The sequence below is a fragment of the Pteropus vampyrus genome, unplaced genomic scaffold (genome assembly GCF_000151845.1).
Source record: "Pteropus vampyrus isolate Shadow unplaced genomic scaffold, Pvam_2.0 Scaffold452, whole genome shotgun sequence".
In the NCBI taxonomy this organism is placed as follows: domain Eukaryota; kingdom Metazoa; phylum Chordata; class Mammalia; order Chiroptera; family Pteropodidae; genus Pteropus; species Pteropus vampyrus.
In genome coordinates, this window is record NW_011889233.1 from 473,475 (window position 1) to 498,566 (window position 25,092).

The following is a 25,092-nucleotide window of genomic DNA, read 5'->3' on the forward strand; positions in this document are numbered from 1 at the left end:
GCCGTGTCCTCAGGGCTCCTCGGCTTATGATAAGCCTAGGCTCAGCCTGTGCCCAGAACCTCTGCCTTTCTCATCGGCACATTATTGGAGAAATGTTCCACTGCCCCTCTGCATCCTGGAGGCACAGGGCCACTGCACGTGATAAGGTGTTGGAGATGAGCCACTTCCTGCAGCTTCCTGCACACATCGTCCCAACCATGCCCTCATCCAGCCTTCAGTGCACTTACGAAGCCACAACATATTCTCTACCCACCTCTCGCTCTTGTTCCTGCCCCCACCCTTCCTCTCTGGGACAGATCTCCTCTCTTTGAACAATCTCTTTATTCCCACCTTCTGATTTGAATAGCTCCCTCATTTCATTTTTGGGCTAGCAAACACCTATGACTGCTTCAAGGACAGTAAGCATGGTGTTCAAATGTAGGTTAGGTGAAAATCTTTTTTTAAAGATAGAGAAACTGAGGCCCAGTGATAGCAGCTGGCTACTTCTTGTCAGGACTACCCAGGTCCTGTCTCTCTCAGCCCACCGTTTTGTAGGCCACTCTCAGGAGGAAGACAGATTATCTGCTCCTAAATCACTCTTCCATTCTCTCCGACCTCGGCCATCAGTATAGTATTAAAGAACAAGATTTGAGAGCCTTCAAGAAACAAGATTCATGTTTTATTTCCGTAGAAAACCTCAAAAGTAGGAAGTTCCTCCTGAAGAATTGCCACAGTGACTTCACGTCACAAAACGGAGTAGGTAAAGAAAGTATCTGTTTTCCAATGAGGCTGGTGGTCAAGGAGACACCGCACGGGGTGGGAAGCAACAAGGGACAGACAGACTGGTCTCCACCTAGAAGGAGGTGTCAGCGCCCAGACCAAGGCTTGGCGCAGAGAGAGAGCTGGGGGAGGGGCGCGGTCAGGTTCCTCGTCAACTGGCATTCTTCAGGGCCTCAGCTGTGGTTGGAAGTAATTTTCTAGAAGAAAAGAAAAGAGCAAATGGTAGAATGTGGCTGCTCCTAAATCTGTTGAAACCGAGTATCCTTGCTGCCAGCGTCTGCGTTCCCACGGTCCCTCTGTGTCTTACCAATCTGACCTGCCGTTCCCCTCGTTTTGCTATCCTTCAAAACAGAGTGTGTGGCTCCGCCAAGTTAATCCATTACTTCTTCCTTGCTGGTGACTCAGTTCTTCTTTTTGCCTCTGATCCTTTACACCTGAAAGGCTCACCTCTCTGCAGTCACCCTGCCCCCCGCAATTCCTATTCCGGTCCCTCTCCTTAACCTAGTGTGTCATTCTGTCCCTTCGTGGTCCCACCTCCGTCAGGCCTGCACTCAGCACTCAGAGGGTGCTTTTCGAGTCAGTCGTTTCTTATGAGCTTCTCCCCACAACCCTCGCGGGGCTGTCCTCCTCAGTGCCTTTAGAGCATCCACCCAGAACAAAGGAGATGCCACGATCCCAGCCCTGCCCCCAGGTGACAGTGCCTCAGCACCTGGATGCAGCTGCTGACACTCACCTACCAAAACTTCACCCACTGCAGCAGGCCAGGTTGTGCCCGGGAAGCCTGCAGGACAAGGAGAGTGACTGAGTGGACGTCGCACAGTCCCCTGCACCTCTGGCCTCAAACCCCTTCTCTCACAAGCCCGATTTTCTTTGCCCCAGTACTTACGGAGGAAGAAAGCGTGACTCCTCCCTGTAAAGAGATCAGAGGAGGTAACGTGAGGGCTACAGTGACCTCTCTGTACTCTGCCATGTCCTCAGGCCTCAGGAAGGGCCCAGTGACTGGGGCAGGCTCAGACCAGGATTATCTCAAAGGTCCTGTGGTCTGAACTGTGGACATTCAGCCCGTGGAATCTGTTTCATGGCAGATTTATCATCCGAAGTACATTTTATCCAAGATGATACTGAATGTGGTCCCTGAGCACACACAGCCCCTGGGAGTGAGGGAAAATAGGTAGGTCTCCCTCTGCCTGTGGGTGGATGGCGATTAGCCACAAATAATTGGCGAAGTAGACACCCACAGGTAATATGAACTGCCTCTTCACCTCCTCTCAGTCAGCAGAACTGCTGACCTCTCAGTGGGAGGCCTCTCCCCAAGGGCAGGGCTATATTCTGAAAGGTGGAGGGAATACCACCTGTTTTTAATTCATCAGCCCAATGAGTACTTAGCACATTTACTTACTGAACTTATAAGATTGCTTTCTTTGCAACTGAATGCAACAAAATTCTCAAATGTTTTTCCTTTTATTTCCTTTACGGAATGAAGCATTTATTTTCCCACCAGCCAACAGTTCCTGGGCTAGCTCTGCCTAAGTGCCAGTCCACCTTCTTCCCCCCTCCCACTCATTCCCTTCCCGCTACCCACAAAAGGTCAGCGGTTAAAGAGGTATAGAGCAGAAACCACAAAGAAAGGCTGTTTGTTCCGCCATGTGTCATGTGATTTTTTTTTTTTAGAATATATGTTTATCTTTGGGAGGATATCGGTTCCCAGTTTTCTCCATGGCATATGATGCAGCTACTGCTCCCTTGTAATGTGTTCTGAGTGGGCGGGTGCGAAGAGCACTGGACCTTCTACCCTCCACTTCCAAATTGTTCTCAGGGAGCCGGAGTCTCTCCACGAAGGGGTGGAGAGACATGACTTTCAAAATGAACAGGACTTGGCTTCAGCCATCCCACGTAGAGGACCCTGGTAGCAAAAGCCTCCCACGCTTACCCCCATGCAGAGACTCCCACTGTAAACAGGGCAGTTGCATGTCTTACCTTAGCAGGGATCTTGGCTGGGTACTGCCCACCAGAGGCAGTAGGATATGCCTGCTGGTTATAATTGTTCTACGGCAGAAAACAGGGGTGGGGGTGGGGCTCAGGACAGAAGGTATGAAGGCGTTTTGCTCTGGAAAACGCCCCGCCTCCCTGCCCTAGCTGGAGGCAAAGCCCCTGCCTTCTCCCTTCCTTGGGTCATGTGTTTTCTTTTCTAGAATCTCCTTCAGCCGGCCAGAGCCCACACTCTCACTTCATTTTGTGTTCTTAGCCCAAATGGCCCCGCTTCCTTCCCTCGCTACCTCTTCCAACTCCTTCCAAGTGTTACTTGGAAGGGGAAAGAAGGAGACCAAGGATATAAGCGAGGTCTAAATCAGGAGGTCGCATGGCAGATATCGTACCTTAGAAGTTACAGCTGCTACCTCTTGCCATCCTGCACCAGGCTGAGAAAATTAGAGTGGCGGAGTGAATTTCTGGTTGGCCAGACTCAGGAACAAGAGAGGGACCAAGAGCCTACAAGATCAGTCTGAAGGCAGACTTACCTGACCAGCACCGCCCGCCCTCTTCTGGAGTGATGATGCATTGGCACCCTGTAAGGAAGAGGGAGTCACGGTTAGGGCGTCCCGGTTCTTCAGGCCTGGCCAGCCTTGCAAGACTCCAGCACCCTGCTGCCTAGGGTCTGCCCTCCTTGTGGAGCACCAGCACCCCACCTACCCCACCCCACCCCACCCCTCTCAGTGGTCCCTGATAAATGCTGCCTACAGAGAGGGCAGTGAGCCTGGAGGAAACTAATGACCCAAATAGATGCAGGACAGATTTCCACACTTAGTGTTAGGGAGAAAGGGTAGAGAACTGGCTGTGGCAAAACCACCCCCACCCAGGCATCTGGAGCATTAGCAGGCTGGCCTGAGATGGCGCTAGAATGACAAATGAGTGGTGCCCACACAGGCTCCCCTGGGGCAGACCCAGGCCCCTCAGCCTCAGCCCACCTTTTGCTGATACCAAACCCTGCTCCCCTCATAGGCCCTTTGATTCCTGTTCACAAACACTGTTCTCTACAGGGTCCTTGGAAAAACGGGCTGTTATCCACAGAGGCAAAGCGTTAGCTCTGGGTCAAAGAGAAAGAAAGGGGAGATGTGCAAGAGAGCAGATGGAGCCACGTAAGACACACTGCGGATGCGCTTGCCGCTCACCCTTCCCTGAGCAAGGCAAGGGGATGTTTCTAAGCAGTAGGAGAGAAGTTTAGCTTCTGCCATCATCACTTCTCTACAGGGAGCCCTACCGCCATCCGCCCCTACACACACACACACACACACACACACACACACACACACAAACGCACAGTTAAGATGTTCTTCCTAACTCCACCTTATCCACCCCTAAACACACACACGCACACATCCACACACGCATGCACACACGCGTGTGCACACACATGCACACACATGCGCATGCATGCGCACACACACACACGCACAGTTAAGATGTTCTTCCTAACTCCATCTTATCCACCCCCTACACACACACACACATGCACGGTTAAGATGTTCTTCCTAACTCCACCTTATCCACATCTGACATTGACTTTTAATTCCACTGTTACCCTAGTACTGAGGTCACAAACTAGTTGACCCCAGGCCTCCAGACATTTTTTTGCTTGGTATGCATTTCTAATTAAATTCATTATGAGCAATTAAAAATCAGATTTCTAACTTTTCCTGAAGAGTCAGGTGACATGGCCACACTGATGCTACATGAGTACATGACAGCACTCAGCTGGAAGGTCTTGACCTCCCCCTTTGCATGGCCCCGCCTGTCCAATCTCAAGTGTCTGGCCCATGTAGATGAGTGAGTGAGCAACTCTTGCCTCGGTGCCCAAGGGTCCTGATTCCCAAAGGCCACTGGCCATGCAGACTCAAGGTATGGCTTTCTGGAAGACCCAGAGGTCCTGTCTACCCTTCCCAGAACCCTGCATCTGCCTGCACTTAATGATGACCTGAATCCCTTACCCCCCATATTTCCTGTTTCCTTTCAGCTTTCCTCCCTAGTGCCCCCCTTTTTAGTTCTGAGGTCTCTCCCTCTTCCCCACCTCATGGTCCCCACCACCTGCTCACCCTGCAGTACCCACCAAGCTGGGGCTCCCTCGGAGCCAGGCCATGCCCAGCAGGAGCAGCAGCAAAGCAGAGACAGTAGCCAGCTTCATGTTCCTACACCTGTGAGTGCCCTAACTCTTGGCCTGAGCTTTTATCCTAGGGAGGACCTGCCACCCTGCTCCTTCAGTGACTCACAGCTTCTCTCTCCCACCCCACCCCCACTGAGCATTGCATAAAGAGAAAAGTGGGAAGGGAGGGAGGCGCCCTCCCTCAGCAGAAAGGATAAGGAACTGGGACAGAAACTAGAAGCCACTGCCAAGTTCCCAGAACCCCATGTCCCCAGATCTGGGCTTCGCGACCCCGAAATGAGAGGTTTTGTCGCCCTTACCTCAATAATTGCTTTCCAGTTCAGAAAAGGAGTGTTGTGTTTGAAATCCTGGAGGGAGAAGGAAAGATGAGTGGGCCAAAGAGAGACAGAATTCAGAGGGTGATGTGTGGCAGCTTATTGGGAAAGTTTCAAGACCACATGCAAGAATGGGTTTTGGAGGCTGCATGTGGGTTGAGGTTAGGTGAAGATAAGCATATAAGAGATTGAGGGTATCAGAATTTCTGATGGTATCGGTGATAAGATTTGGGTGAGATTAACAATCTCAAAAATGAAAAGGGAGAATTTTGTGACAGGTAGACTGGAGCTGGGGTGGCTGCCTTGAGGGAAGAGGGGAGAGGGGAGAGGATGACCAAGATTCCCAGCTCTTCAAAAAGCGAGAATCGTCCTACCTCCCAGAGTCGGCTGAAGTAGAGGAGAGCTCGAGTGCTGGGGGGTGGGACTTGGCCCTGTGGATGAAAGGTAGGGAGCAGATTAGCAGGGAGCCTGACCCCTTGCTCATCTAAACCCCTACTCCTGCTCAGTCTTCAGAATTGCACGTGACCAAGGTTTAGGGGGAAGCTGGGTGTTTTTAGGAACCAGAAAACTATTTTTGGAAGCAGAGGAAGAGAGAAGCTAGATCTCTGGAGCCATTAAGCACCCTTCCTGCCCCCAGCACATACAGAGCATTCTTCTCTATCCCATTTTCTCAAGCCTCTGGCAGAACATAACTGCAGCAAAACCTCAGGACCAGAACTTGCCTGCAGAGCTTCCTGCCTTTTCACCTGCCATGCCACCTTCGGCATTTACCAAAGCTATGGGGCTGAAGTCAGCCCTTCCAAGACCCCCTGGGACGACAGTGGAGATGTAAGAAAGGAGCAGAGACCAGGAGTGTGGGGCAGCTAAGGTTTATTTCAAGGGCTAGTGTTGAGGTTAGTGGTGAGATAGTGTTGTTTTAAGAAGGGGTAGGGGACTCTCATCCATCTGGTAGTTCCTTTTCTGGAGGTCACGGGACGCGATAGCTCCTCTCGCCCTGGGCAAAGAAATAGGTTCTAAGAGGGAGCTCAAGGAATAGGACTTCAGGGTGTACTAGACCAAGACAAGGGTGGATTGGATCCCTGCTCCAGAAATCTGCAGGGACCTTTTCGTACACGGCTGTCATCCAATCAAATTCAGATATACCAGCTTGGGCTTGAAAACCCCCGTACCTTGCCAGGAACTGTCCTTAGTCCTTAGTCCTCACTCTGGAGGAAATCCTCAGCCCCCTCACCACACCCCTCACTGCGAAGGAGATGGGACTCTCCATTCTCCTCTCTGCCCAACTCTGTCCTGCCCCTCTTCGGAGATCTGCTCCTCCAAGAAGCTGCCCCAAATGAATCCTGCCTAATCCCAAGCACTGGCTTTACTGCTCCCCGTCCCCAGACGTGCAGAAACCCTTGGTTGTCTGTTCTGGCTCTCTGGAAGGTGCCTGTATGTGCCCTGGTTCCCTCGTCAGACTCAAGTTCCCTATGCTTCCCCTGGTCTCCCCATGGCCCACAGTAAGGAGTCTTGCCCCTTCCAGAGACTGCTCTCTCTAAAACAGAAACCGTCTATTTTGTTCATCTAGTTCAATCGAATCTGAACTGTGCTGCAGCTGGGAACGTCTGTATGTCCTATCTTCCACTCCCCACTTAACCTCAAAGGGCAGACTTTGACTTTCCTGAGGTTTGGGCTGCCTCTTTGCCTCTGCCTACCACCATCCCCACCCCTACTTCCTGAAGGTTTTGGAGGGCATGATCCTAATCTTCATTCTATCAAGTTAAGGGTTAGGAACTCAATTGCTCAGAGAGGCCATTTGGGTGGATAGAACGACTGTGATAGGCAGGGGGCATTTAGCTCTGAGAGAGCAAGCCACCATGGAAAGAAGCAGCTGCTGCTACTCAGTTCCAGTTTATTTCAGTCCCTGGAAAGGAGCCCACTGTTGCCAAATTTTTCCAGAAAAGCCTGTAACCCAAGTCATTTTGTGAAGTCTCTCAACTTTTAAACTTTGGCAACTAATTTGTTTTAAAAAAATGGATCAAACAAAACACATCAGTGGGCTGCCAATTGCAGCTTCTAGAAGCCTTTGGTATCTGTTTGGATTGTTTATCTACCCTTATCTGCTCCTTCCAGTCCACTCCCTCTACTATTCTGATGTCACAACCGTCGGGCCAGGGGTTCCCCTGCAAGGAGGAAGGCGAAAGGGGTTCTGGGCCCCAAGTGTCTCCTGAGGTTATGTATGCACAGGGCACTCATCCAGTCCACAGAAGATCTTTGCTTCCTCCTTCCCTCTACTGCCAGCATCAGTCCTCATCTGGCCTTTCAGTTCCACCTGACTATGCAGTCCGTCCCCACCCAGCCCCTCTAGTTTCCTGAGGATGGTGCCTTCATACTCTTCCATTAACCTCCAGGTTTCAAAGGGGAAACTGAGGTTCAGACTTGTTCAAGTCTGCATGTTAAGACACAAAAGAAGCCCAGTCCTTCCTCATCCTCATCTCCCAGCTGTTTCCAAACTCCTCCTCTCTTTTCGGGTCTCTACTGTTCTTCCCCCCGCCCACCCTCCCTTTTTTTTTTTAGCACTGGCCAAAATGCTCTTAGTGGCCATCATCATTATTTTCCTGGATCATCAAGCAGAGGTTTAGATTTCTTGTCTACATCCCTCTCCCACAAAGATCGAACACAATGGCCTTCCAACCCTTACCTTGTTTATGGCGTCCCAGTTAATGAAACCCAGCTTGGATTTTAAGTTCTGCAAAGAAAAAAAAAAATGACCAAACTGGGTCCTATGTAATTGGCTCAGGGCCTCAGGAGCAAGAGGTCAAGGACCACCGCTGTTGGTTGTTATAGAAAGAGGACTTTATCCTGTGGGGCCAAGGGACAGGGTTTGGTTTTCCAAAAGAAAATGAGAAGAACAGACTCGCCGAACTCACCTTCCAGAAAGTGTCGAAGTCGAAGATCCCAGAAGATGTCTGAGAGTTCTAAGGAAACAATGCGAAATGGGGTGAGAGTAAGAACCTACTCTGCGAGCAGGAGGCAGGGCTAGGAGCTATGGGTGTCAGGAGATCCCTGCCCAAGGCTGGGTGATACTTGCACTCACCAAGTTACTGATTCCACCAACAGCTTCACCTCCCGCATTGGACCCTTGCCCCTGGGTGGGGAAAAGGGAGGCTGATGTTCAAGGCTTATGCGTCCTGTCATGCACGCCAGCCCGTCTCTGCCTGCTCCCAGCCCGCCCACCACTGCCTTTGCTCAAGAGCAGTGTGCTCTCTGTAACTCGCCTCTCTGTTTTACACAGCACCTAAGAACCCCACCTCCAGAAAACCTTCCTGGAATGACTTGTTACTTGCTTCCTAGAATAACCCCACCCACTCCCTAATGTGTCCTACTATGCACCGAGCCCTGTGCCACATTCCTATGTGGCGATGTCTCCATTTTATGGATGAGGAAATTGAAACTTAGAGCTGTCCAGCAGCTTGCCTCAAGATCTGTCTCCACATTAGACTCCTGTGTCTGGACCCTGAACCATCTTGGCCTGGTTATGATGCAGAGAGCTCTGCAGTAACTGAGGGTGAACAAGTTGGGCTTTGTCGTCCCCATTTTACCCAAGAGGAAGCCCAGGCTCAGAAAGGTCAACCAACTTGCCTAAAGACACACAGATGACAAGTGATCCAGCTGGCATTTGAACCCCCATTTCTAACTCAAAGTTTACTGCTTTTCCACTTCTCAACACTGCCTTCTTAAGTTTGGTTTCAAAAACTATCCTCCTGGCCATTTTTGTTATTTTTGGCTGTTTTTTCCCTCACAGAAGTAATGGCTGTGATTGCAGTTGGAAAGAGGGAGAGAATAGATAAATCGAGGACGATGGGGATCCCAGACCCCCATTTGGCCTCCTGATGGTCACATGACACAAGTTCAGAGCAGCTTGCAAGAAACTGACATTTCTGTTTCTTTTCCCAGGCCTTTGGCACTCTGTCCCCATATTCTGCCACCCCTTCTCCTAAAGCCATCCCTGCTCACCTGGTAATTGCCTTGGGAGCCCCCAACGAGGCGACTGCTCTCCTTGCTTATCTCCTGAGAAGAGAGAAAATGGAGAAGAGTTGGCAGAGGAGGCAGGCAGGATGAAAGGGCAGGATAGCAGGATGTAGGTGAGAAATTCCTGAATCAGGGGACTGAGAGGTAAGCATGACCGAGGACTTCCTAGGATCCCTAGAGTGATCCATCTCTCTGGGTAACTCTATCATCCCTGGCAAATCTTGTTTTACCCCCTTGTGGATCAGGTTTTTGCTCATTTACAATGCTTATTGGTACCATAACCACCTGTTTCTATTCATGTCTACAAGCTGCCCAATAAGAAGGGCCTTGGCCACCAATGTATCTGAATTCTCCCCTGGCATTGAGGCAGGAGCCAGACAGGCTGTTGGAATGAACTGATTCAAACTGCAGGATCCAGTGCGGGCTGATGTTCTGCATTGGTCAGAATGGTGACGCCAGCTGGAGAGTCAGTGGGAACTGAGGTGGTGTGGAAGTAAACTGCCTAGTGCCCACCTACATGAGACGTAGTCTCCTCTTGAGTCCTGCTTTCACCTTTTGGTGTGAATCCCAGACCCACCAGTACCTCCTCATTCCCAGAGCTAAAATTTAGACCAGGCCAGGATGCGGAATTATCTGTTCTGTTAATTTTGCTGCTGGAGAGCTGACTTCCAGCCACTTAGTGCTGCCACAGTCCCTATTCTCAAGACCTGTTGGTCTCCTTACCCTGACATCACCAAAGCTGCTGGGGTCTCTCTGTCCTCCTCTGATCTGAGGGATGAAACACAAATCTTTGTTTTAGATTCTAGGCCCATTCCTGCAAATGTATGTATGATATAACACAATTCTTCTTAAAATCCTAATGAAATTCTATTTTGGAGCTTGTCAAAGTCATCTTGAAGCTCATTTGGAAGAATAAATGCGTAAGAATAGGTAAGATAACAGGAAAATTTAAGCAGCCAGGGAGGACTTGTATTGGCAGATATTAATGTACCATAGAGCTACCATAGATAAAGCAGAATGGTTGCCGTCCCAGAATAGATGAAGTGAATGAACAAAATAGAACTCCCGGAAGCACTCCCTAAATATTAAGGTATTTAAAAGTGATGTTCTAAATCAGTGGTAGAAATGATTCAATACACAAACTGGGAGTACCAGTTAAGTTTGGGGGTGAAAAACTTAGTTATACTTTATCAATTTCCTCCCTTCTGTTTTTATCTGATTTTCCCCTCATAAGGGTACACACAAGTCTGATCTAAAGTGTAGGGTCTGCCTAGTTGAACCGAGGAGTGGGACTAGACAGTATACAGCCAAATAAAGTCCAGATGGATTAAAGAGTTAAATTTTAAAATGAAATTATAGAAGTATTAGTAGTGCTAGAAAAAAATAAAGACCTTTAGTTTCAAGAGCAGAAACCATACAAGACTGTGGTTATGTAAAGAACTAGAAATAGAGTTACGAACTGGGAGTTTTCTGAAAACCTGTCAATCCGTAAAGGGTTAGTAAACCCAGTATTTGAGGAGCTCTTCAGAAAGCCTTGTCAACGTAGCACCACAGACCGTGCTCCTCACCCTGCAGGTCACATGCCAGGGCACGGAGCAGCAACGTCAGTCTCACCCGGATCTTGGTAGAAACCAGACTCTCAGCCCCACCCCAAAGCTGCTGAATCAGAACCTGCCTTTTCACAAGACCCCTAGGTGATCTGGGTGGACGTTGGCTTCACAATTCCTCTGTCAGCGCTGCAGGTGCTGACAGAAAGCCCAAATTTCCAGAATAACTAAGAGGGGAATGTAGGCTTTCAAAACACCACTTCAAAACTCGGTCAAAGGGATCATTGAATTCTGTTCACTGGCCAGATATAGTATGATTGAAATGATTATGTTTCTAAAAGGACTGGTTTTCATACGATTTTTCAGAGCCCTATCTGTGATATACCCTATCTATGGTATATCACATAAGGACTTGCAATTAATTATTACTTTGGAGACTGTTAATAATTTTACGTGCTTGGTTTCCTCCTCTAAATTGTAAATTCCCCACAGACAGGGTAAGGATGGAGGTCAGAGTTAGGAGTAGGGCTCAGCGGAGCTACGATGAGTGGGCACAGCTGCAGTAATGAACTGTAGTTACGCCCAAGTTTGGCTCTCACCTGACCCCCAGATCCTCCAGAAACTCGGACTTCATTCCCTGAGTTGTCACACTGTGGGAGAGAGAAAGAGAAGAGCGTCTCTCAGTCCCCTGCTCCCCACCCCCAGACACTAATTCCAGCCCTCAGTTGGTAGCATTTTAACCCCAAGGCTAGCCCATGTCTACCCCCCTCACTCAGCAGCAGTTCACCCCCATTCTCTGCCCTGGCTGTTGCTCTCCCATTATCTGAGGGGCCTTTTATTCTCCTTCCTACAATCGAGGGAGATCTATGCAGTTGTGAACACCAGACACTCACCCCGGGCTTATTTCCGCCACCACTTCCGCCACTGCTACCTGAGGAAGAGCCAGCATTGTAGTTCTATGAGAGAAAACACACGTCAACCTGGTATCTTAAAAGGACTTGGAAGGGACCAATAGTTTCCAGCCATGTTGTATTTTCTTAACCTTCTCTCCCCAACCTCCACACCCTCCCATCTTTTAGCCAGTCAGTCACTGTGGGAAGTTATTCAGAGCACAGAGAAAGCAAGGCGTAGCCAACCGTATTCGGAAACGTAGGATACTTTGGGGATTCTGAGCTGTTGCTCCCCAACCCCCACCGCATGCCAGGCCTCTGGAGCCTAAGTTCACAAAAGCCATGACCGTGGAGCCTGAGGGCAGGCTGGGGCTCCCTCTGCCCTGCCCCTGCCTCTCCTCTCCTCTCCTCTCACGCTCTCCTCGAACATAGAAAGGGGATAGAGCCTCTAGAGTATCTGGGAGCCTAAGTATCTGCTTTGATCCAATTCCTAGAATTTTCTAAGGGTCACTTTTAGATGGGGGAAAAGCGGGTGGCACAAGGAGCAGTAAATCAAAGCAGCTTACGTTATCTGGCTCGTTCTAGTTGCTTCCCTCCTCTTGCCTGACACCTTTTCCAGACTGGTCCCCAAGGAAGCCAGCAGTGTGCTCTCTCTGCAGGCCCTCCTCTCGGAGCTGCCCCCTAATCCCGCTGCAGGTTGTGGTCCCTTCCCGGCGCTCTCACCAAAGTGCAGGGGCCTCATGTGTACGCTACGTATATTAGTTTGTCTGCACCACCGCTCTGTAAATGTCCTTAAGTCTCCACATGGGAGGGCTGGCCCCCATTCTCCTGATAGCGTCCTTAGCAAGTGTCATGATTTTCTGTGCCCACCTCTCTTCTTCCACCCATTATCCTCAGCTCTAGTCGGATTTGCCAAGTGGAACAGGGGCTAGACAGGAGGTAGAATATCTTCACCGTAATAGGGCAGAGATAAGGGTATAGAGTGATCGGAAGTAGGCAGGGCACCTCTTCTGGAGGAATCAGAGTGCTTGTACAAGGAATCCTGCTGGGAGGGCGGGATACATAACAACTGCCAGGGATGCCGCTCATCCCAGGCTGGCAGCTTTCAGGAAGACCTTGGAGTTTGTTTCCTCAGCAGGGACCCCCAGAGGCCGAAGCCTATCTCTGCCTTTAACAAAGGAGCAGAACTCACCGAGTTGCCCCCAGAATTGCTGCCACTGCTGCCACTGCTGCCGCCGCCACTGCTGCCGCCACCGCTGCTGCCGCCACCACTGCTGCCGCTGCTGCCGCCACCACCACTGCTGCCACCACCACTGCCATCGCAGCCACCACTGCCGCTGCTGCCACTGCTGCCTCTGCTGCCGCTGCTGCCACCACCACTGCCGCCGCTGCTGCCACCACCACTGCCATCGCAGCCACCACTGCCGCTGCTGCCACTGCTGCCTCTGCTGCCGCTGCTGCCACCACCACTGCCGCCGCTGCTGCCACCACCACTGCCGCCGCTGCTGCCACCACCACTGCCATCGCAGCCACCACTGCTGCTGCTGTCACGGCTGCCACCACCACTGCTGCCGCTGCTGCCACCACCACTGCTGCCGCTGCTGTCACCACCGCTGCTGCCGCTGCTGCCACCACCACTGCTGCCGCTGCTGCCGCTGCTGCCACCACCACTGCTGCTGCTTCCGCTTCCCTGAAGGGCAGGAAGAGACCAGAGCAAGGACTGAAAATGAGAACACCAAGATTTCTGCCCTCTGTCCCCTTCCTCTCTTGCTCGGGCATATTCCCTGCCCAGGCTGAGGGAAACAGAGTTTCTCTGTTTTCTCCCTGTGCCAAATGCCTCAGGTTGCCCATTCTTTTACCCCAGAGCTGCTGGAGCTTCCACCTGAGCCGGATGGTGGGGAGTTGGTGCACTGCAGAGGAAGAGAACAGGTGAGCTTTGAGACTTCAGTCAAAGCCATTGCCACAGGCCAGGTTCTCCTGCTCCTTATAGCTTGGCTTTCTTTCTCAGAATGTTTCTCCCTCATCCTCATCTAATTTCCTTCCCTTTCTTCCTTGCCTCCTTCCCACACCCTTCTCTTCCCTGGCCAATCTGCCTCACACTTCAAGCCCTTCCCTCCCTTGTCTTCTTTCCTCTTGGTCTCTCCCACTTTCTATCACATGCACCCAGACACCCTCTTCTGCCCCAGACTCTTCCTCTTACCTCTGTATTTGAGTTGCCCCTCACTGAGCCATAACCAGGTTGGGCCACAGTTCCCTGCAGGGAGGGTGAGACTGAGTGTGGGATCTGAAGGACAAGGGAGGCATGGAGAGAGTGGGCTTGAAGAGAGGGAGGTGGCAGGATCAGGGCTGGGGCGCTTACTTTACCTGAGCATTGGTCCCCATGTTTTGTGACCCTCCGTTGCCTCCTTGGCCCCAGGAGCGTCCCAAAGAGTTGGTTCCAAAGCTGCCATCTGAGCCTCCAGGATGTCCAGGGCCCCAGGGAGTCCCTGAACCTCCAGGATTTCCCTGGCTGTGAGCTCCAAGGCCACCCTGAGAGCCAAAAGTGCCGTGGCCTCCAGATGGAAGTTGGCCATTGGTTCCCTGCAAGGACAACATGCCTGCACTTAGCGTGTTTTTCACTCTGTGATGAGGGGAGGGCAGGCAGAGCCACTAAGGTAGAGAGGAGCCAGAGCAAGACATAGGGAGAGGCAGGTAGAGACCCCAAGGTCGCGGAGGAAGGATGCATAACATGGAAGGAAACTGCCTCAGACAGCCACTAATAAGCTCCCCATTCATCCTTCCAAACAATTCTCAAGATTCTCAACCCAGCTGCCCACAGCCTCCCATTTCCACACCCAGCTTCCTTCCAGCCACTCACCGAAGCACCGTTGCTGCCAGGCATCCCCTGCCAGGAGCTGTGGACGCCATCTAGTCCATGTCGAATGATATTCTCAGCCTGTCTGCCAGCCTCACTCCCAGTGTTTCCAAGAGCATGGGCTGCTTCGCCAACCCCCTGGTGGATGGCCTCCCCAACCCTATGGCCAAAAGCATCTCCCACTGCCGGGCCCACGGCACCCCGGATTCCAGAGGGGGCTGCCTCTCCAGCCCCTTGGCCAAAGGCCTCTCCAATTCCGTGGCTAATGGCATCTCCCACCCCATGTCCAATGGCCTCCCCAACACCTTGAGCGCTTGCCCCTGCATTTAGCAGTGGGCTAGCCTCTCCTCTGCCCAGGCACAGGGCCAGCAGGAGGCAGGCCAGAGACCCCCGCAACTTCATCTCTGTCTCGCTCCTTCTCTCTCCTGAGTGTCTTCCTCCCGCCCAAGCTTCCTTCTTCTTGCCCTTTTTCTTCCTCTGTGTCCGTGTGCCCTCCTGTGTTCTCTTCTTCCTCCCGACCTTATTCTCCCTCCCTCTAGGTCTGCAGCCTTCTCTCTCCTTTCCCAGACTCCCCTGCCTTCCCACAGTCCTCCTCCCTGCCACTACTCCTTATACCATAGCTTGGGAGAAGGTGACAGGGCCGGGCAGCCCAGAGTCCCTCCCCACTAGTGTGACTCAGGGCCAGCCACCGATAGGGTAATGAGCTGTAATTGTGAGTCTGAGAGTCTGTGTTGAAACAGAGAGAGGGAGTCCATGCATCAGGGAGGTGGGGAGAAATGGAATGAGATAGGTACAAAAGTGTTTCAATTTCCCAACCCCAGGAATTTGGGGCACAGGGTGGGGATGGGGGCATCTGAGGAGATAGGCAGTTGGTATCTACTGGAGGCAGTGGGTAGAGGAGACTTTGGAGAAGGGAATCACAGTCAGGACCCCTCCAGGGAGCAAGGGTAGGGAACCCAGGGGAACAGGACCAACCCTAGGTGTAAGCCAGCCTAGGTCAGGGGACCAGAACGAGAGTCAGTTAGTTGCCTTTTCTTGGTCTTTCAATCAGTTTCAGTCAGCGTTTGCCTCTCCATCTCTCTCCTCTCCCATACTGCCACCTGAAGGTAACTGCTCTCACCCTCTTCCACACCTTCCAGCCCACAGAGAGCCTGGGAGCTGTGAAACTGGCCTCAGTCCTCAGTGGGGATCCCAGGCGTCCAGAAGGGAAGGGGCTGCGACCCTGAGAGTGGTCATAAGGGTGTCTCGGTTAGCATCCTGGTGGCTCTTGGCTGAGAAAACTGGGTGTGGAGCAGGATAGCTGGGTGGGTCAGCCACCCCCAGGGAATGAGTGGGAGGAAAAGACCTAGGGAGGGAGCAGCTGACCCAGGCACCCATCCTGTTTACCTGTCCTAGAGGAGACACGTGTGTGAGTTCATGGCCTCCTGGGAGGGCTGAGACTATATCAACTCACCCCACCCATCCCCCAGCTTCCCCCAGGGGCTAAGGCAGCACTGGCAAGGGAGAAGGGATCAGCGCCAGGGCAGGATCCCTAGATCATCAGCATGGCGCTTTCCCCAGTCCCAGCTCAGGACTAGAACTCAAGCATCCTCCCAGGTCTCATCCCTGCTTAGCAAGAGTGGTGGCTGCTACTCTACTCCCAGGAGCCCCCACGTCTTCCCACTTGCCACTGTCTCATATCACTGCAATTCATCACCCAGTTAGGAGGATCCAGTTTCCATCTACCTTTCTCAATGTCTCCCAGTCAGTCTCTCTCTCCACCCCAACATCCGCACCCCACCTTGTAACATTCAACACCTCTTACCATGTAAACACAATCCCTGTCTGTCCTCCGCAGCTACTACCTCCCTGTTATTCCATCTCTGACTTTTTAATGATGATAATGATGGTGGTGGTCATAATAATAATGATTGCAGCTCCAGTTTATCGAGTGCTTTCTATGTGCCCAGCGCTGGACTAAGGACCTTAAGGCCCGGGAAGATTGGTCTAATTACTACCCCGTTTAGAATCAGAGAACCTGGGGCTCAGAGAGGCCTTGGTGAATGTGTGGTAGCACCAAAACCAAGCCCAGGCCTGCCTCACCCCTAAGCCCTGGCTCCCAGCGTTTGCTGTCATCCCAGTGTCTCAGATCTCCCCTGCTTCTCAAAGCCCTCATTCTTCCCCAGGTAGAATTGGTTTAGGTTTTGCCTTGGCACCTTGTGGAGGGGCAGAGAACAGGCGTAAAGCTGAGGCCTCCAGGACTGGTGAAGGAGACCCCAGCCCCTAAGACCAGTCACTTCCCACTTCCTCAGGTAGGACGACAGGCAGGAGGTAGAGCACGCGCTGACTTGGACTCCTTCCCACCCTTGCCTCACAGGACACCACCCCCACAGCAGCGTATACCCGCCCTCTCCCTTTTCTGGTACTAATAATTTTCTTTAAGCTGGCTTACTTTCTTAATATATATTTTAAGAGAAGACTCTATATTCCTGCTAGAAATGAAAGTCAGAATCACTTGCCCATAAACAGAAAGTACCAGAAGAATTCAGTGAGAAGGAAACCACGGTCTCACATTATCGATGGCTGCAGTTCCTGTATCCTCTTTGTTAAGGAGGGAGGTTAATGGGGGAGAGAGATGTTCAAGACGCAGCAGCACAGAAATTGAGTCTTCCGCTTTGACATAATCAGAAAGCTTCAAAGAAAATTAAAAAAAAAAAAAGTTTCTCGTTGGGTGTTTTAGTTATTTAAAGCCATGTTCACAAACCCCCTAAATTCTTCCCTGCCACCAGCAGTCCCGTATTCTACCTTCTGGGAAAAACTGCTCTCAGATATCTCTGGACCTGAGAGGTCACCTCAAATCAGTCTTAAGGTATAATTATTAAATACCTGTCATAAGGCATAATTATTAAATACCCAATAGAAGATGCGGTACTTTTACATGCAAGATCTCATTTAATCCTCATTATAACCTCAAGAGGTAGATATTATTCCTGTTTTACAGATGAGGTAACTGAAGCCTAGGGCTGTTAAACATATACATTAGCTCATATGTGAAAAGATCATAGTAAAATAAAGTTGTCAGAATTTGACCCAAGTCTGTCTGATTTTGAATAATTTTTTTTCCTACATCACCATGCCTCCCTTGTTTTGTACATCCACAAATCTGTAGCATGCTACAAATTTGTAGCATCTACAAATCTGATATGTCCACATCATGACCCTCTGAATTCAGCTTTTCTAATTCACTACTGCATTCATTCAACAAATATTGAGTACCTACTCAGTGCCGTACCTGTTCTAGGCACTGGGGATACTGCATGGAACAAGATCATCAAAACCTCTCTCCTTAGGGAGCTCACATTCATTGTGGGGGAAGCTGGACAACAAACATATCAGATGGTGGTAAGCACTATAAAGAAAAACGGGGTACAGTGAGGAGACAGAGAAGACAGAGGAGGTATTTTAAATAGGGTGGTCAAGAAAGGGCTCTTTGAGGTGTGACCTATGAATTGAGACCCAAAGGAAGTGAGAGAATGAACCATTAGGATATCTGGGGATAGAGTATTCCAAGCCAGAAAATGGTAGTGCAAAGGCCCTGAGGCTGGAGCAGAGGCAAATGGGAGGAGTTGAAGTCAGAGAGGAAACCATTGCAAAGACTTTGACTTTTAGTCTGAGTGATGTGAAGCCAGCCGAGGGCTTTGAGCTGAGGAAGGCTGTGATCTAACTCAGGTGTTAACAGGGTTCCTCTGGGGAACAGACTGTGGCGAGGGGGGTGGGGGGGCGGGGCGGGGAGAAGTATAGGGAACAGGAGGCTCAGGAATTGGGGATGGAGGCTGGACCAAGTATAGAGAGGAGATGAGGCCTTGGGTCCGGGCAGTGTCTCTGCTCCCTCCTGTGGGGCCTCAAATTGACATCGACTGGCTCAGACCATCCACAGTGTTTATCCCAGAGTCTAGGGTGAAATCTTAGCTCCACCACTTACTAGCCGTGATCTTAACCCATCTGTACAACAGTTTCCTTGCCTGTAAGAGGGATGAATGTGAGGATTAAATGAAGTAATAATGCAGAGCTTAGAGCAGTGACTGGCATAAAGGTGCACTCATTATAGGTTCTTCCTAGTGTTGTTCATGTTAATGTTGTTGGAATGTTTTTTCTGCAGTTGTCTAATTTTGAGACACATGCACGCACTTCTTGAAAGGGCCAAATGCAGAGACTTATTTTTATTTTTTTAATTAATTAATTAATTTTTTATGGTGATACTGGTTAACAAAATCCAATAAATTTCAGCTACACACTTTAACAGTAAGGCATATAGATATTTACACTGGGTGTTCACCTCTCATAGTTAGATTTCTTTCTGTCACCACATATTTGACCCCCTTTACCCGGTCTACCTCCCCTCTCCCCCCACCCTCTACCCTCTGTAATCTAACCATGTCCATGAGTCGCTGTTTGAGAAATGTATTTTTAAATATGACTTATTTTGAAGCGGCCCACTCCCCAAGGGTCCCAGGGAAACAGGCCATGTCACCAGCAGAGATCACCTGCAGGGAAGTGCTCTTGAATAAAGCCAAGCCATCACCACTTACTAGCTGGGTGGCCTCAGGCAACTCTCTCCCTTCTCTGAGCCTCAACTTCTTCATCTGTAAGGGGGATAATCATGGTACCTGCCTCTGGGGAGATCCTGAGGATGGAATGAATCATGTCTGTAAGTGCTTAGCACAGACATAGTAAGCACCCAATAAAGATGGCTGTGAGGGTCCCGCCCAAACTCCTCTCCCTGTTCTTCCACATTTGCAGAAACTGGCCCCTCCCGTCTTTGTTACTCCCTAGCCTGGCTCCACCTATCTGTCTCAGGTTCCTCCTTGCTCACACTTACTCCAAGGCCTTTCCCAAGTCTGCTCAAGCCAGTAGCCTTCTCTCTACTAGTTGCCGGCCATTTGTGCCTCTCCTCTCGAACCTCGTAGTCTAGGGGGGAAATAGATATGAAACAAGTAAATGTAGGAGTACAAATTCTCATAAGCACTGTGAAGAAAAAATCAGTGCCATGAGAAAAAATAACAAAGGTGGCCCTTAGTTTGGATTGCGTGGTTAAGGTAACTGAGACCTGAAGGGTAGGGAGGAGGCAACGTGGGGGACGAGAGGGACATGGAGGTTTATATCTTCATTCCCCTTCACCTTTTTCTCCTATTCCTCCACCCCCTCCCCAATGGCAACCATCAGTTTGTTCTCTGTATCTATGCATGTTTCTGTTTTGCTTGTTTGTTTAGCTTTTTAGATTCCACATATTATAGTGAAGTTATATGGAATTACTTGTCTTTCTCTGTCTGACTTATTTTACTTAGCCTGATACCCTCTAGGTCCATCCATGTTGTTGTAAATGGTCAACTATACTTTAATGAAAAAGTGAGGAGCATAGAGAATATTCTTAGCAGAGGAAACTGCACGCAAGGCCCCGAGGCAAGAGTGAGCTATGCCTCTTTTACTTTTCAGAAACGACTACGTCTTTTCCAGAAGCCTCTCATGATTGACCCCTAGTACATATTGATTTTTCCCATACCTCTGGCAAACAAACCCAGCAAGAAAATGTGCATGCAAATAAAATCGGTGAAAGCTTTTACTTTATGAAAGAATGATTTCCTTGAATATTCCCTTTTTAGAAGGTACTTCTCCAGTCCATATGAAATGATGTCCAGCAGATAGACCCTCAATAATTCATGCTATGAATGAATGCTTCTATTTATTAAAATGCAGGAAACAAGTGTCTGCAATTTACTTTGAAATGCATCGAAAATGTATTTATACATGGCTAGATGGATAGATGCGTAGTGTACAGATGTGTGAAAAAGCAAGTTAGTGGCAGAATCTAAGTGTTGGATATGCAAGGATCCACTCTGAAATTCTTTCATCTTTGTGGTAAGTTTGAAATAGTTTCAAAATAAAATATTGCAAGGAGATAGAAAGAACAAATGTGGTAAAAATGATGGTAATCTACAAACAAGGAAAATGCAATGAATATAAAGTGTCAGGAACATTACCTTTATCATGTACATTCAGGCCCCTCCTCTCCTTGGTGTGTCATTTAGTTCTTACTGATGCATTGCTGTTTTGTTTTCATATTCTATTTATATGCTTTGTCTCCTCAGGAAGCCTGTAAATTCCCCCAAGGGCAATAACAGTCTCTTTATTTTTGGTCCCACAATTGATGGCATTTTGGAGCTGGAAGCCATGTTTGTAGTCCTCTACTGCAGACACCTGCCCATGCTTTATGTAGGAGGAAATTGTGGCCCCTTCAGGGGAAGTAAGCTGCCTACAGGCACAGAGCCCTGATTGGAATGCAGGTCTCCCAAGGCCAGCGCTTGGTACCTTGGTACGCGTGCTCTAGAGACTTTACAGGTAGCTGTGAAAGGTCAGGTTCTGGCAATAGAAAGGCCTGCTGCATTCTCATGGGTTATCCTGGGCAAGTACCCTGGCCCCTCTGAGCCTCAGTTTCCTCATTCATACATTGGCAATCATAAGAGGATTTCTACCTTTGGGTTAGGGGAGGCTTAAATGGTTACAGAGCATGAACAGCCCTTCACACACGATCTGGAACCCAGTAAGTACTCAGTATGTAGTAGTTGCTAACATGATTCTTCTGGGCTTTGAGTCATCCGCAGATTGAAAACTGGGCCTTCTGGGTCACCATTCCTGTCATTGTAGAGACACCCTCCTCTTGTCATCAGTGTGCCTTCTCCCTCAGCCATTGGTCCTTCTCCCTTTGAGAGGATCTCCCACATGTACCTTTCCTCTCCTTATTCACTGACACCCTACCCCTGTTCATGCCGAATGGGAAAAGATCTCCATGTTTTCAGAATACTCCTTGTAGCTCTTAGGCTGTTTCTCCTTGCACTTACTGACTGTGTAACCTTGGTCACGTGTCTTAACTCGCATGAGCCTCCACGTGCTTCTCTATAAAATGTGCAATAACAGAAGAATAAGCATTCTTTCCTAACTGGATGGTTGGGAGACTTCAGTGATGTCATACATGTAAAGCACTGGGCAGGGCTCCTTGCACAACAAACCCAAGTGATCATTATTATTCCTTTGGTACCATATCCCCGAATGAGGATGCTGTCCCCTTGGGCTCCCCCTAGGTTCCTGCCATCTCTTCCCTGGTGCTTCTGCCCTCACACCTGGCCTGAAACCGCTTTTCTTCCATGATGCTCCTCCCGGTGCCTAGCACGAACTTTGCATATTAGTGAAGGATGGCTTGTCCCCGTAACCGCCCTCTTAGATGTGATCAGCCTGAAATCTCCACCTCAACCCATTCCATGCAACAGACCACCCCCTCCTCCCAATTCCTCAGTGAAGGAGCAAGAAAAGACAAGCCTCCCCACTTCAATCCTTCCTGAGGGAGCACGTGGACCATGATGAAAGTACAGTGTCTTGTATTTATTCACAAATCTCAGTACAGTTCCATTAAGGGACTCCCGAAATTCTCCCCCCACCCCCAGCTCCTCCAGGTCATTTCAGCTGATACGACAACAGGACTACCAGTCTGCTTGGCAAGTCCAGTGCATCAGTTTAGGGAATGATGCTGGCGATGCTCTGGAAGAAAGAAGGAAACTGTGAGTAAATGCAGGGTGTGCAGTTGTGAGGGGACCAAGACCTCTTCCTTCACATCCACTAGAGAAATGAGAGGGACACTGGCTACTCTGGCCCAGGAATTACCTATGTTCTAGGGAATATCTTAAGGAAGGTGGCACCTAGATTGAGGAAGAATAGGGAGCCAGCCCTCCCAGGCAGAGATGCCTCTGTAGGAACCAAAAAGTCTTGCCTGCTTCGCCTCAGAGGATTCCCTGCCATCCCCATAGCCTGGGAATAAACAAGGTATGCCTTTGGGTTCTAGGCACAGTCTACAGAACCATTACATCCCTTCATCCAACTGCCCCAGCCTCAGGCAGCTGAGATACTTGATGAAAAGAGTAGAGCTAGGACTTGAGGCCCAGAATGAGGATCAGGATCCCACAGGAGCCTTTATACTAGGGGTGGGGAGTTTGCCAACCAGGAAAAGGACAGAGCTACCGGTTTCCACCACTCAGCATATTGCTGCAAGGCAGCAGGAGCTGGGCGGCGGGTTGTGCACAGTGGGTTGAGGCAGGGAGTCAGAGGGGAGATGGTGAGAGATGGTGGACACATGAAGGAGATGGTCTCAACAGCACCTCCCTCCTCCATTCCCAGATGCACACGTGTCCCTGGAGGTCTTTTCTGCCTCAGTGGGAATGGAAAGCACCCAAAAGATGAAAAATGGGATGCAAAGGGCAAAGAGCAGGTGAAAAAAGGGAAGAGCAGAGCTGGCAAACAGCTCTGGACAATCTCTGAAAGGCTGAGAGTCTGTCCAGTGAAGCTGTCTATGAACAGGCCATGGGAACGGGGGTGTACAACTATCTCCCAGGATAGAGAGCAGAAATCTGAAACCATGTGGGCAACTCACCCTCCACAGAGCTGAAAAGTTGATGAAGGGCTTGTTGACTGAAGCCTGGAATTTAAGGACAAGAAGGTCAGTCCCCAACATCCGTCCCACCTGAATCCTAGGAGGGCCTGCACTCCCCCAACTCCGAGTCCATGCTGTGTTAGGGAGACTTACTCCAGATGTTAATGTTGTGGTTGCGCCCCCTCCGTGATGGCTGGTGGATCCGCCTGGATGACCTCCCTGTGGACGAAGCCCAGACCGTCATCACAAGCCCTCAGTCTTTGAGGGTCCCCCAAGTTCCTTTTCCCCAGTGACCTGATGTCCTCCAAGGTGACTAACCACCTTTCGCCTCACTGCCTGCAAAGAAAAGCCCACAGCCATGTGGCTGCGGGAATTCTGTGGGAGATGGAAAGAAAAGCCAAGAAGGATCTGTGCCTACTGACTCGTCTTCCCCCCAGATCCCCTTTACTTTAATGAGATGTCCTCAGTCACTGAGAAGGGGCCGGACTGGAAACGGAGCCCAAAGGACCCACACAAATACCAGGACCAGAGTTAACCTTAGCCCTGACCTCAAATCTACCCCTTCTACACACACTGGTGCCTGATCCCTGACTTGGGTTGCTCTCCGTCTTTAATCCTATCCCCAGAAACTCAGCAGTGCCTCCCCAGTGATGCTGCCAGCCTCAAAACCCATAACAAACCTCCCTCTTCCGGCCTCTACCTAGTGAATCCTGCCATTTGACACAGAGCCTTTTCCCCTACCACACGCCCCTTCTACGCAGTCCCTTCCCCTACACCCCATCCTTGGCTCCCTGCCTGGCAGCCAGTGTGGCTCTGGGCTTTGAGGCCTGGGCCAGTCTTCAAGATGGTGTCCCAAAGACTCCTCCGGAGATTGGGAAGCGGGAAATTGAGGTAGGCAGGGTTAGCCTTCTCTTATTCCCCAAGTCTCCACCTTGGTGCCTGTTCTATTGTGCATGGAGCTGCTAGCCTCTCCTTCCTTCCAGTATCTGTTCCCTCTACATGAATGGGGATCAGAAATCCTCCAGGAGACCTGCTCTGATGGGCAGTGAGGAGAGAAAGAAAGAACCCTGACCTGTGATTTGTCAAAGCTGTGTGCCAGCCACATGACCTTGGCAAACCCCCTTAAATCTCACTTAGCTTTGGTTTCCTTAACTGAAAATCAGGGAGTTAAAGTCTTCACCCCTGACTACCTCATTTCAAAAATTAAACAGAAAAAGTCTTATCTCCAAAGCTATTCCTCAAGCTCAGTCTGATGCTCTGCAATTTCTCAACACTCTTTCTCCTCCAACCATAACAGATCTTGGCTCAGTAACTGTTTCCTGTTCGCCAGGAGAGGCTTCATGTTCCTCCCTCTAGATCTCCTTAACTAGAAGGGCAACTCCCTGAAGTTGGGGCCGGGTCCCATTCACACTGCCTGGTATAGGGCTCCAAGGATCAGAGGGCTTGATCCATCTGACCAGATGACCACCAGCTCCTTTCTAAGGAAGGAGGAGGACACGGTTATATAGCCACCCAAGCTTCTTTCACCACATGAAAGCTGCCTGGGCTACCCAAGTGTCCCAAGGGGTTAACCTTTCCCTCCCCCTCCCCCTAGCCCCCTTCTTCCCATTTCCCCACCCCTGTTCACCTACATTCAGCAGCTGGTTGGCCTCCTTGCTGGCTTGGTCGACCCCATTATGAACATTCTGCTGCAACCTGTCCACCTCTTTTCCGGCCTGGCCAGCAGCATGGTGGACACCTTGGCCAAGTTTCTCCGCTTCTTTTCCAGCCTGGCCAGCAGCGTGGTTGACCCCTTGGCCAAATTTCTCTGCCTCCTTCCCGGCCTGGTTGACCCCATCGTAGACCCCTTGGACCACTTTGTCTGCTTCCTTTCCAGCCTGTTCAACATCATGATGAACTCCCTGGCCAAAGCGCTCCACCTCCTTCCCAGCTTGGTTGACCCCAGGATGCACACCTTGGACTATTTTGTCTCCCTCTTTCCCAGCCTGCCCTGCAGCATTGTGGACCCCCTGACCAAACTTCTCTGCTTCCTTCCAGGCCTCATTAACCCCATGGTGGACCCCCTGGCCAAATTTCTCCACCTCCTTCCCAGCCTGGTTGACCCCA

General features: G+C 50.3%; 2 protein-coding genes across 2 annotated transcripts in view; both read right to left on the bottom strand.

Annotated features, from left to right (window-relative positions):
- Window positions 1-700: 700 nt before the first annotated feature.
- On the bottom strand, window positions 701-14,933 carry DMKN (dermokine). Its single transcript, XM_023524222.1, has 18 exons — window positions 14,535-14,933; window positions 14,042-14,257; window positions 13,878-13,931; window positions 13,537-13,587; window positions 11,681-11,743; window positions 11,387-11,437; window positions 9,964-10,008; window positions 9,226-9,279; window positions 8,306-8,356; window positions 8,139-8,186; window positions 7,910-7,957; window positions 5,604-5,660; window positions 5,215-5,262; window positions 3,276-3,323; window positions 2,737-2,805; window positions 1,646-1,669; window positions 1,493-1,540; window positions 701-956 (listed from the first exon to the last, which is right to left on the bottom strand). The coding sequence occupies exons 1-17, from the start codon at window positions 14,931-14,933 to the stop codon at window positions 1,493-1,495; spliced, it is 1,374 nt and encodes a 457-aa protein (XP_023379990.1). The 3' UTR covers window positions 701-956.
- Window positions 14,934-21,939: 7,006 nt separating this feature from the next.
- SBSN (suprabasin) overlaps window positions 21,940-25,092 on the bottom strand; it is a 4,946-nt gene continuing 1,793 nt past the window's right edge. The window contains exons 2-5 of the mRNA XM_011381846.2: window positions 24,618-25,091; window positions 23,140-23,205; window positions 22,987-23,031; window positions 21,940-22,100 (exon numbers count right to left, since the gene is read on the bottom strand). Of these exons, the coding sequence (XP_011380148.1) occupies window positions 22,077-22,100; window positions 22,987-23,031; window positions 23,140-23,205; window positions 24,618-25,091 (609 nt within the window). The 3' untranslated portion in view covers window positions 21,940-22,076. The remainder of the gene's footprint in view (window positions 22,101-22,986; window positions 23,032-23,139; window positions 23,206-24,617; window position 25,092) is intronic.

Coding starts and splice junctions, on each gene's coding strand:
- DMKN (XM_023524222.1), bottom strand. CDS start 14,933: ATGAAGTTGCGGGGGTCTCTGGCCTGCCTCCTGCTGGCCCTGTGCCTG. Junction 13,588..13,877: donor GGGGCAACTCAAATACAGAG/GTAAGAGGAAGA, acceptor CTTCCTCTGCAG/TGCACCAACTCCCCACCATC. Junction 9,280..9,963: donor GCAGCTTTGGTGATGTCAGG/GTAAGGAGACCA, acceptor CTCTCTTCTCAG/GAGATAAGCAAGGAGAGCAG.